This window comes from Triticum dicoccoides, chromosome 1A (genome assembly GCF_002162155.2).
Source record: "Triticum dicoccoides isolate Atlit2015 ecotype Zavitan chromosome 1A, WEW_v2.0, whole genome shotgun sequence".
NCBI lineage: Eukaryota > Viridiplantae > Streptophyta > Magnoliopsida > Poales > Poaceae > Triticum > Triticum dicoccoides.
In genome coordinates this window covers 572,347,632-572,360,169 of record NC_041380.1, presented here as the reverse complement: position 1 = coordinate 572,360,169, position 12,538 = coordinate 572,347,632, and the positions used below count along the sequence as shown (strand labels likewise).

The following is a 12,538-nucleotide window of genomic DNA, read 5'->3' as shown; positions in this document are numbered from 1 at the left end:
GGCCTTAGTGGAGAAAGAGAAGGGCAGCCAGGGTGGGCCGCGCGCCTCCTCCCCCTGGTCCGAATTGGACTAGGAGAGGGGGGGCGGCGCCCCCCTTTCCTTCTCCTTCCCCACTTCCTTCCCCCTCCTAGTAGGAGTCCTACTCCTACTAGGAGGGGGACTCCTCCTTGGCGCGCCTATAGGGCCGGCCGGCCTCCTCCCCTTGCTCCTTTATATACGGGGGCAGGGGGCACCCCTAGACACACAAGTTGATCCACGTGATCGTTTTCTTAGCCGTGTGCGGTGCCCCCTTCCACCATAATCCTCGATAATATTGTAGTGGTGCTTAGGCGAAGCCCTGCGACGGTAGAACATCAAGATCGTCACCACGCCGTCGCGCTGACGGAACTCTTCCCCGACACTTTGCTGGATCGGAGTCCGGGGATCGTCATCGAGCTGAACGTGTGCTAAAACTCGGAGGTGTCGTAGTTTCGGTGCTTGATCGGTCGGGCCGTGAAGACGTACGACTACATCAACCGCGTTGTGCTAACACTTCCGCTGTCGGTCTACAAGGGTACGTAGATCACACTCTCCCCTCTCGTTGCTATGCATCACCATGATCTTGCGTGTGTGTAGGAATTTTTTTGAAATTACTACGTTCCCCAACAGACGCGCCCCTCGTTGGCCACGCCTCTTCATGTCACAAGCCAGCCAGCTCGCCGCACCCCATCGCCGACTCGCCACGGCCACGACAGCTTCGATGCCCTCTACAAACAGCCGGAGGCTGCGCTCCTGTCTGCACCACCTCCTATGTCACGCGCGCAGATCACTCGAAGGAAGACCATGGCAGGCGTCACAATCAACTCCAGCGTCGGCTTCTCCCTGCAGCGCACCATTGCACGCGCTAAGGAGCGACGGGCTACTGCTCCGGTCTCAGTGGAGGCTGAGAAGCTCGTCTGCCGAAGACTTGGGATCGTGCAAGACGGCAAAGATGTCACAAAGGATGCACTGGATGAGCTGGGCCGCCGTTTCCAGCACGAGCTATCGCCGACAGTGATATCGGCGCTACGTGCTCTGTTCAAGCTTGATGACGAGGAGGCCACGGCTGTCGAAGACGCCCTGATCAACCATGGTGGTCAGGCTGCTCTGGACCACGAGGTGGTCGAGGCTATAGGAGTTGCCTGATTGTTCAGCAGGAACCAACCGGAGCGAGTTTTAGCTAGTTTCCAATGTTATCCTTCTTAGCTCAAGTTAATTGTTCCAGTGATCGGTGGCCAAGCTTCTCTTGCCTCCCTGATGGTTGTAACCGTGTGTCCGCCTGCTGTACCTCCGTAGCTGGTTGTATCCTTGTTGTACTGCTTCCTAGTGTGATGAAGAATGCATGTGTTTGGCTACTTGCCTCTGCTGTGCACTGGAGCCTTCCCCAAGTCAGTCCACACTCCATTGCAGCTATGTCTTCGCCTATTCCCTGTTCCTATGTGATGCAACCTTGTTGGGCGCTGTTCCACAGTGCCATGAGAACCATCGTTTCCCCATGACAGAACAAAAAATCGACTTCCTCAGTTGGAATGTGCGAGGGCTGAATGATCCTCATAGACGCGCGACGGTGCACGAGATGATCGCCTCCTCGTCCTGTCACATAGTTTGCCTCCAGGAGTCTAAGCTGGAGGATGTTGACCAATTTGTTGCCACCTACCTAGGCGGAAATCGGCTACGGAGCTTCGCCCAACGGCATGCGGTGGGCACTAGAGGCGGCATGCTAATGCTTTGGGATGATAGTGTTGTCCGTATTTCGGACGTCCACACCTCCGAATTTTGCTTGTCGGTAACTGTCAACGTGCTTCACTCCGAGACGTCATTCAAGTTAACTACTGTTTATGGACCCACGGCTTCCAACAGAAAGGATGATTTCTTCGAAGACTTGATCACCCAAAAGCCAACTACTGGAACCAAATGGATTGCCATGGGCGATTTCAACCAAATCTCAAGAGCCAGAGACAAAAACAATAGAAATGTCAACCGCAGCCGTATTAACCGCTTTCGTGATGCTCTCGACTCATGCGAACTCAAAGAAATTCACCTACAGAATAGACGTTTCACTTGGAGTAATGAGCGGCAAAACCCCACTTTATGCAAGCTTGACTCGGTCTTCTATAATGTTGATTGGGACATGCATTTTGGATTGCACGTGCTCCACGCCATCTCTTCCTCACTCTCAGATCATTGTCCTCTCCTCCTCGCTGATGATAAAGGGCCAAAGCGACCAAGATGCTTCAAGTTTGAGAATTTCTGGACATGTCTTCCAGGCTTCCGAGACATCATGCTCAAAGCTTGGGCGGATCCATGCGAGCATACTGAGCCTTGCCAACGGCTTTTCTTCAAGCTAAAGCACACAGGATGGCTCCTGGCTAAATGGAGCAAGGGTCTTTTCTCAAAGGTGAAGCTTCACCTGCATGCGGCCCTCTTCATCATCCTCCATCTCGATATTGCCCAGGAAACACGCCCACTCTCTATGGCGGAAAGGGACCTTCGAGGTCGTCTAAAGCGTCGAGTCATTTCCCTCGCCTCGGTTGAAAGGGCAAGAAAGAAGCAATGCGCTCGCATAGCTAATATCAGAGAGGGCGATGCCAATACCAAATTCTTCCATCTCAGAATAAATGGGCGCCGAAGGAAGAACCACATTCACCGACTAAAGAGAAATGGTGGATGGGTCACTGATCACAAGGTCAAAGAGGAAATCATCCATGAGCACTTTGCAGGGACATTGGGTGGAGGCCAGCACAACCAAAGGGACCTAAACTGGGAGAACCTCAACCTGAGGACAGTTGATCTGACCGGTATTGATGCCCCCATCACTGATGATGAGGTCATGGCTGCCATTAACCTCATGCCGGGCGACAAGGCCCCGGGGCCGGATGGCTTCACGGGCGTTTTTTTCAAGAAGTGTTGGCCCATTGTCAAGGACGATGTCATGCGAGTTATTCATCAATTCAGCAACCTACAAACGTCCAATCTACACTGGCTGAACTCGGCAAATATTGTCTTACTCCCGAAGAAGGATGGGGCGGAAGGATTGGGGACTTCCGCCCCATCAGCCTCATTCACGCTATCGCCAAGATCATTGCCAAGGTGTTGTCTGTTCGTCTTGCCCCATTCATGAACAACTTGGTCTCCAACGCGCAAAGTGCTTTCATAAAAAAAGCATCCATGACAACTTCATGTACGTCAGAAACCTTGCACGACGACTGCACCGAAACAAGACCCCATCCTTGCTTTTCAAGTTGGACATTCGGAAGGCCTTCGACTCGGTGCGATGAGAATATATCCTGGACCTGCTTCATCGCTTGGGCTTTCCGGACCGCTTTCGGGATTGGATTGCTGCCCTTTTCTGCACCTCATCGTCATGCGTTCTTCTCAATGGTATTGCCGGGCCCTCGATCCTCCATGGTTGTGGACTTAGGCAGGGAGACCCTCTCTCTCCCTTGCTTTTCGTCATCGCAATCGACACGCTGCAGCAGATCCTCGATGTCGCGACGAACCACAACCTCCTACACAAGCTTCGAGGGAGGGGATCGCTTGTTCGGACCTCCCTCTATGCTGATGACGCAGCAATTTTCATCTCATCGATGCGGGAGGACGTCCATAACCTTGCTGCCATCCTCAGATATTTCAGCGAGGTCACCGGGCTGTCAACCAACTTTCAAAAGAGCTCTGTAGTTGCTATTCGGTGTGGTCACATGAACCTGGATGACATTCTGGCCAGCCTTCCTGCTATGCGGACATCCTTCCCGATGAAGTACCTGGGCCTCCCCCTTTCGATCTGGAAGCTCAAAAGGGTTGACTTTCAACTCCTTGAGGATAAGGTTGCGGCGAGGTTGTCCCCCTGGCAGGGGCGGAACATTACCACCATTGGGCGGGCGGCCTTGGTGAAATCAGTCCTCACCTCACAAGTTGTCTACCACATCACCCCGCTCACAGTCCCCCCTGGTGTGCTGCAAAGCATCAACAAGATTGAGCGGGCTTTTTTGTGGTCAGCTAGTGACACAACTACAGGAGCAAAATGCAAGGTTAATTAGGAGACAGTCTGCCGCCCTACATAGCTAGGTGGGCTTGGCATACTCCACTTGGGGAAATTTGCGAGGGCTCTCAGGATGAGATGGCCCTGGATGGCATGGAAGGACCCGTCTAAGTTGTGGGTTGGCCTGGGGAACCCATGCTCCGAGGTGGATATGAACCTTTTCTACGCATCCACAGTCATCACCTTGGGCAACGGAGGGAAGACACCTTTCTGGGAAGCGCCATGGTTAGGAGGGAAAAGGCCAAAGGATATTGCCCCACTCATTTTTGCGGCCTGCAAGCGAAAAAAATGGAGTGTGAGGGAGGCCATGCGCGACAAGGCTTGGGTGCACAAGATTAACCCTTCTACCGACCTCACGGTGGGGCACATTGTCCAGTTTGTGGATCTCTAGGTGCGGCTTCTAGGCATACAATTACAAATGGACGTTGACGACGACATCACTTGGAAATTTGAGGCAAATGGAGATACTCGGCAGGCTCTGCTTATATGGCACAATTCTTGGGCTCCACCTCCACAATCATGAACAAGACCGTCTGGAAGGTTTGGCCGCCTCCCAAGGTCAAGTTCTTCTCATGCTTGGCCATCCAAAACAGGATATGGACTGCGGATAGGCTGCAGAAGAGGGGTTGGGAGAATTGTGGCCTATGCGCCCTTTGCAGGAGGGCCAACGAGACATCCGGTCACCTCTTCTTTAAATGCCGGTTTACCCTGCGTATTTGGAGAATGGTCAAAGCATGGCTTGGACTTGGGGTGCTGGAGATGAATAGGTGGGGGGGCGGAACGCACCATCAAGTGTTGATGGACAAGCATGTCCAAACCAAATACAACAAACAGGAAGGCCATGGCCTCACTCACCATGCTTGTATGTTGGGTCATCTGGAATGAGAGAAACACTAGAGTCTTCCAGAAGAAATCGACGCCGCCACACTACATTCTAAAACTCATCCAGGAGGAGGCCAGGACGTGGGTCACCGCGGGGGCTAGACATCTGAGCATCATCATGCCGCGAGAGTAATCCGTTTGCACCTTTTGTTGAGGGGCTATGTTGTTAAGCCGGTTCTCATGTACTCAAAACTCTCCTTCTTAATTAATGAATGAGGTAAATCTTTTGCCTCTGTTTAAAAAAAACTCAGTCAATTACCATGGAGTAGAGTATCTAAAGCTAGTGACGGAGTTAGTTATAAGTGGCGGAGTTATAAAGTCTTAAATCATACATGTGCATGTAACAGGAAGATGTAATGACTCAAGACTTTATAACAGATTCTGCCACTAGCTTTAGCTTTAGATACTCTACTCCATGGTAATCGACTGAGTTTCTCAAATAAAATGTCAGCTAGTGAATTAACAAACAACTATCATGTATTTGCATTATTTTATTTTAATTTTTTACTTTTTATGACCCAATCGCTCAACATGTGCTTTAAACTATTATAAGTTCTTATTAGACTAAAAGGTTAGAATATAATAAATGCAGGAAAATATGGAGAAAAAAAGTACTCCCTCCATAAACTAATATAAGAGTGTTTAGATCACTAAAGTAGTGATCTAAACACTCTTATATTACTTTACAGAGGGAGTACCATACTAAAAATAAATGCTAAATTGAAAATTATTATTGCAAACCGAAAAAATGTTAGTTGTTTCTTAGATATTGCCTCTTTGCGTTGGTGGGGGTGGGAGAGGTATATCCAGTGTCTCTGGAGAATAAAATAATAATAAACAGAATAACATGTCTTTGCATACTATAAGTTAGTGCTAGTTAGCTGAGTTGCATATATATACAAGTGTTTGTATCTGTTTTCCGAAAATCCAATTTGGTTCCCGGGAGTATTTGCTCCCGAGCGGAAAAAATAATTTTTGAAATGTCAAAAAAATCTGAGCAATTTTTTATGTATTTACATTCACATCCAAATGGTACCTGCAAAGTCTTAGGCAAAAAGTTTAAACATTTTGGCCTATGCAAAAATAATAATTGAACAACAAATTTTACCCCAAAATGTCACCCAAAATTTATTTATTTTCATCGACGAAACACTACTGCTCCATTTCGCATTAAAATTGCCTGGCATGCTTGCGACACTAACGCAAACATCCAAAAAAACAGAATTTTCTGAAAACATTAGTCCACCTTCTGGCGGTACTGTTCATCCAAGAGCAAATGCTCCTGGGAGCCAAACCGCCCCTCCCTTTTCGTATCTTTAAACATCACCAAAGTTAAGATGTAAACAAGTGGAGGTTTCTAGAGTCCATGCATCTTTTTTCATTTGTGATTTTCTTTTCATAATACATTTTGAAAATAGACATGGAAAAGTAACTAGAACCAGCTAAAAACCTAAAACCGAAGAGAAAATCGTGAAAAGACCATACGTATCGTTGGGTAAGGCGAACCATGCCACACACTCAATGGGGTCGACCCATAAGGAGCGCCCTTATACGTTCGGCCACCATTTAGTCAAACCAAGCGTTAATTCGGCTCTTGGGAGCATATGCTCCTACCCTCAAAAATGTTTTTTTCAAATATCAAAAGAAAAAATGAAAACAAAATAGATGTGATCATTGTTACACCAAAATGCTACCTGCAAATTTTTAGGAGGAAAGTTTAAGTATTTTGATATGTGCAAAACAAAACAAGTCGAACAACAAATGTTACACTTATATTTGTTTTTTTCACCGATGAAGCACCGTCATCCCGTTTCGCATGAAAATTGGCAACCACACTTGTTACACTAACAAGGACATCTACAAAAAAATCAGAATTTTTAAATATTATTTACTATTTATTTGAATTTACTATTCATTAGGGAGCGCATACACCCAAGAGCCAAAACGACCCTCCCCTCCATTTGTTTTTCCTTAGACTTGCATCCTTGTTTGCTGAACTTTCAGTAGCAATGACTACATATTCAATAATATTAAACCCAACCTATATATACATATGCCAATCAAACAGGGTGCGTCCGACTAGGCTGGCCCGTATAGTGAACATACTATAGAGACTTGTTTTTCTTTTTTCTCTGTATTTTTTGTTTTTTGTTCTTTCAAAAATGCTTTTTCAAAAATTGAGAACTATTTGTGAAATACTTTCAAAAAAAGAACATGTTCTAAAACTGTGAACACTATTTAAACCTATTGTGATTATCTTTAAAAAATCTGAACATTTTGGTATGAAGTCCAAATAGTTTTTTTGCATATGATGTCTTACCTGGGTTTGATCTACAATCTTCATAAGAACGTGCAAAAAGTATAACAGGGATACCACTCCCCACTTTACCTAATTCAGAACCTATCTTGCTCACTGAGATTCATACATTAACCATTTGATTTGGAAAATCATAAGTATGTGCAGTTCAGCACACCAAAAAGGGAGGAAAAAAGTAACCAAAGCAACTGGAGATTGAAAAAACAAATATTGAACATTACTAAAAAAAATCCAAAAGAAAACCAAATCATCGAAGGTGTTTGGGGGAGAAATACAAACAGAGAGCCACTATTATCATTTGGAGAGATTACATACTCGGATCATAACAGATATTTTTAATTGGAGAAACAATTGAAGATGAACGAGAAACAGAGCATGTTCTATAAGCAGCAAGTTATGAAGCGTGCCAGAACACGCACCACAAATACAACCACCAACTAGAAATGATGCCGCTCTGGATACATTCGTCCATCGCAAATCATTTCAAGTGTGTTTTTATCAAGCAAATGGTTTTCGATTAGGCCCAACTATGACACGGTGTTATTACATCCATAACAGCGTTAGCTTGTCATGCGCCACTGGCATACATACGAGTCCATTCCTTCGCTGCAAAGTGCAGAAATGATATGTTAAGATATCACGAAAATCAGAAATGGAGGAAAACGGCATGTCAGGTGGGTATCAAGAAAATGGATAGTGGAGCATAAAACACAGTTTCAGCGTGTAGCTTTATTGACAGCGTCTCCACGTACCTGTCTCAACAGCTTCAGCTTCATTGGATTTCCAGTGTTTTGCGACGTTTTCTGAGAGGGGATCATCTGGGTTTGGGGCGCTCAGCAGTGCCTGAATGCTGCAGACGAAATATTGTCAAGTGGCAGTGAAGTAGTACACTAACATCGTCGACAATAGAAATACCAGAAACATCCCTCTGGAAATACGATAGTATGATATTTACCATGAAGGCATGATATGTCAACTACCACAAAACTGCTCCCTCCGTCCCATAATGTAAGATGTTTTTTGACACACATTATGGGACGGATGGAGTACTTGGCAAAGGTGCAATGGAAGTCAGCAGTGGTTACCTAAGAAGAACAGTGCGTATCTGAAGAGCTGGACTCCACTTGTCCTTTAGGATGTCGAGGCATATTCTACCAAGCTGCAGTTTACATCCATCAGAAATGAGATGCTCTTTTTCAAAATGGTGTTCCGCTAATAATATCAGTTGCATACCTTGTCAATGTTGGGATGGTATATTTTTGTGAGAAACCTAACCTGCATCAGGAACAACCAAAGAATGATGTCCATCAGAAAGCCTCACACAACAGTGACAACAAATAGAAAAGATTGCAGAAAAGAGACAATACTTCGCAAACCACAACTAGATTCTCAGCTACACGGGTACCTCTTATTTAACATGATAGCAACTGGCATTCTGAGATGTTACTCGTTATATTACGATTCACATGTACAGAGAGTTCCATATAACACTGCCAAATAAGTAAAGTGATGAACACTGTACAGAGGATGAACGAAGTGAACAGAAAGACAAATTTACTGGTATTGAAATTACAAGAATTAGCAGGATGCTACTACTGACTATCGCCGTATTCCTGGTCACCATGATGGTGTGCAAGTCAAAGAATAGAACATCTCAAGAACAAGCAATGGCACCACGCAACAGATGTAAATAACATACATGAATGAAACAAGATAGAAACATAGCAGGAAGATTCGCATAGTGATGTCACATTCCAACTTCATTGTGTATTATGGTTGTTGGAATAACTATGCAGCATAGTTCTTTACTACAACAGAAACAATTTTCTCAGTTCAGTTAGCCACGGGCATAAGTACGAAGGAGACCAGGCAAAGGAGAAGGAGATGGCAGCCCATTCCTATTATCGAATTTTAGTGCCATACAAACTTTGCCAAGATCACCGTGATAGAATTCGAAAATAGTGATTCGCGATGACGACTATGAAACAACCGAAATTTACATCAAGAACTTCACCAAGACAAGCACATCCATGATCCATCACAGTACTATAAGTTTCAACTAATAGCTCTTTAAACCAAAACTAACTTATTCTCGATAAATAAAAGTTTACTTTAGGAGCAGCCATCGGATATTCCTCGGGTAAGAAAAGTTCAAGCTTGAAGACTCCACCTGTCCAAGACATGGCAGAAGAAACAAAATCAGGACACCAGATATAGACGAATAAGGAAAAGAAATGTTTGCCCTAATAAAAATGTCTAACATAATCAGATATGACGTACCAAGTGGCAAGACAAGTGAACTAAGGACATGTTTTCAAGACTAGTTTTGCCACAGCTAAGCTTAGACAATTTGTGGCTTGCCATAAAAGTGTCACCATTAAAATTAGAGTGCACCATAAGCTTAAGCAGTTAAGTGACAAATGGTACTCTCCATCCAACAATAGAACACAAGGTGTTATTTCTGCCATTTATTAATTACACACGCAACATTTATGATACCAATATATGGTCAATTTGCATGGGCCAATTGATTAATAAGACATTGTCATAGATCTAGCATGAAAGAATCAAAACTTGTCCCACATATCATGAGTACACTTATAGCAGGCGTAAATGCAAACGGTGATGTTCCTATGTGGCATAACTTGTACAAGTCGAAAGCAGGTTCAATACAGCTCCTGCAGTCCTATGTGACGACCGTCCAGAATGGACATGTAAAGCAATTTTTTGGTGTATAACAAACAAAGCGCAAGCTCAATATGTATATGTAATAACAGTTCTTACAACGGATATGTAAACTTGTCTTACAAGGACACTAGGAGCACGACAACCACCAGGATGAACCAAAACAAAATGGAAATAAGGCAGCACATGATGGTGACACTACCAATCTAAGCTATTCAGTACTCAGACAACATAGGTTTACAGGTGTAGAGCTGCGGCATCACTAGAGCAACGGCGCTATGTGATCAATTACCATCTATGCTGGTTTACAACACATCTGCAGAAATTTTTACAAGCAGAAGATAGCACATAGAAAGGCCACAAACAGATACAACATAATAATAATACAAGTAATCAGAATACAGCAACAACAATTGCAGTCGAGGAAGGACACCGACACCATACATCCGTGTACCCCCATAGCATTGCAGGATAGAAAGCACATAGATGATACTGGGAGACACGCTATTTCAGCAGGGGAAACAAACGATATATTATATTATGGAGAAAAAAGGCATATATCTATCTTGCCTTCGTAGGGCGACTGCGCGGGGCCAAGGACCATGACATTGAAGTAGCGCATGTTCTCCTCCGACGGCGAGGCGCTGATCCCCGGCGCTGCACGCACGGACGGATCGGGAAACAGGAATCAGAAACAACATCCTACACCCGAACGCCGGCAACGGAGAAGCCGAAATCCACCCGAATTCTATCAAAGGGAACGTACCTGGTTCGCTGAGCAGCCGCTGCGTCTCCTGCAGGCGCAGATCCAAATTCGGAAAGGGTTAGGCGCGCGGCGCGGACAGATTTTACAAGCGAAACGGAGGACAGATCTGGCGGGAGGGAGGGGGCGATCGGAATCGCACGCACCTTGATGATCCGGCGGGGGAGGTTGCTGTTGGCCATGGAATCCACCGACCAGGGGGCGGGGGGCCTGGAGCTTGGCGCGGCGACGCAGGCGGGGCGGGGCGGGGGAGGGACAGCGCGAGAGGTCAAAGGAGTCGTCAAAATCGGTCGGGGGAGGGAGGGAGGATGAGAGGGTGGGGGTGGGCGACGAGCGAGCCGGAGATGGTCGATGCTTGTACTGTACACCTCCGCTTATATATAACGCAACTCGTTCGTGCCAGCGGCCCACCAGCTGACGCTCGCTCGCTCGCTCGCTCCTGATATTTTCTCCCTGCGCGGAATGGAGAGAAAGAAATCTGAAAAAACAGTAGCACAGTGCTACCGAACGCAGGGCGGTGCGTCTGTGCGTGCGGAACAGAATTGGGTTTGCCTGCCCAACTCGGGCAACCAAACCTGGTTCGTGCCCAGCGAGAGCGAATCGGGCGGGCGAAAAGGAAAGCGAGCGAGCGAGCGCCGGGATTCCTCCCAGCTTCACTCCTACGCTAGCCAACAAACGTGGACCGAAAGGGGAAGGTTTCCATTCTTCTTCCTTGCCCTGCCTGCCTGCCTTTGCTGCGTCGACATGGACCACCGGTTCCAGAGCCATGTTCTAGAGCCTTAGAAAAATGGAAACGAATGTGCAAACTGTTTTTTTAAATTATAAACCGTCTTGTACCTGCGACCATGATCCTTCCAAGTTTTTACTAGGTACCCTCGCAAACCGTGCAAAAACATTGCTTAGTAAGGTTATTAATAAAGCTAGCCATGATGGTCTTTTCTTAAAAACTGGCTTTTTTGCTATGTGTTTTCTCTTGTGCGGAGCAGGTCGAATATCCCATTTTTAAATCATCACATCCATATTTATTATTATTACACGTGAAACCTAATCTAAACGGACCTCGTGTAGCTCCGTCGTGCACATGTCCGGCAGCCGTCTGCGCCGCTCGAAGTGTTGCTCCGGTCGCAAGCAAAGGTACAGTAGGACATGGGACACGTACCGGCTCACGGAACTCGAGTCACCGCCATCTCCCATGCCCTGCTCTTCCTCGTCGGAACCCGTCGCCTGCACTTCGCCGGTGGACGAGACATCGATGATAGATCCATCGAGGTCGGAGCCGGCCACGCCCATCACGATGCAGTTGAGGCACCTGTGGTGGCCGTGAACCATATGCGGCGTCGGAGAGTGTGACTCACCTCGCCAATGTCCACCGGGAGGGCTGCCGGCGCCTCCCACACCTGCTGCCTTTTACGGCAGACACGACATGCCATACTTGCCCCGGCGCGCCAAATGAAGTGGTTGCACATCCGCCACCGCGTTCGGACGCTAAAAGGACTGCACTGCCTTCGGTGAGGCAGCGGCGGCACGCCTCGCGCAAGATCCATGCGCCATTTGGGTGGACGCAATGGATTCCTGTCGGAAGGAGTTCGACCGCTGATGTCGGCCAGCCTCCTCCCGGGAGTGGCGCAGAGCAAGGCAGAAGGCAATCTCCTCCTAGGGGCCACGTGGGACGAGCTCTGGGTCAACGGATCTGAAGGTGTAGGACTCGCATCCGATGCCGCCATGCCAAAGAAGGTGGGAGATCGCTGGACGGGAGTTTGTGGCCGGAGGGGAGGGGTGGGGAGGGGAGTGGAGTGGAGTGGAATGCGGCTAAGGTTCGTCCGGAGTGCGGATA

The 12,538-nt window shown here is 47.0% G+C and overlaps 1 protein-coding gene across 1 annotated transcript; it reads right to left on the bottom strand.

The window, feature by feature from the left end:
* Positions 1-7,523: 7,523 nt before the first annotated feature.
* LOC119291643 (ubiquitin-conjugating enzyme E2 36-like) lies at positions 7,524-11,011 on the bottom strand. Its single transcript, XM_037570441.1, has 8 exons — positions 10,851-11,011; positions 10,708-10,735; positions 10,512-10,598; positions 9,368-9,426; positions 8,490-8,531; positions 8,342-8,415; positions 8,009-8,106; positions 7,524-7,862 (listed from the first exon to the last, which is right to left on the bottom strand). Exons 1-8 carry the CDS (start codon positions 10,884-10,886, stop codon positions 7,825-7,827), a joined length of 462 nt encoding a protein of 153 aa, XP_037426338.1. The 5' UTR covers positions 10,887-11,011; the 3' UTR covers positions 7,524-7,824.
* Positions 11,012-12,538: the final 1,527 nt, after the last annotated feature.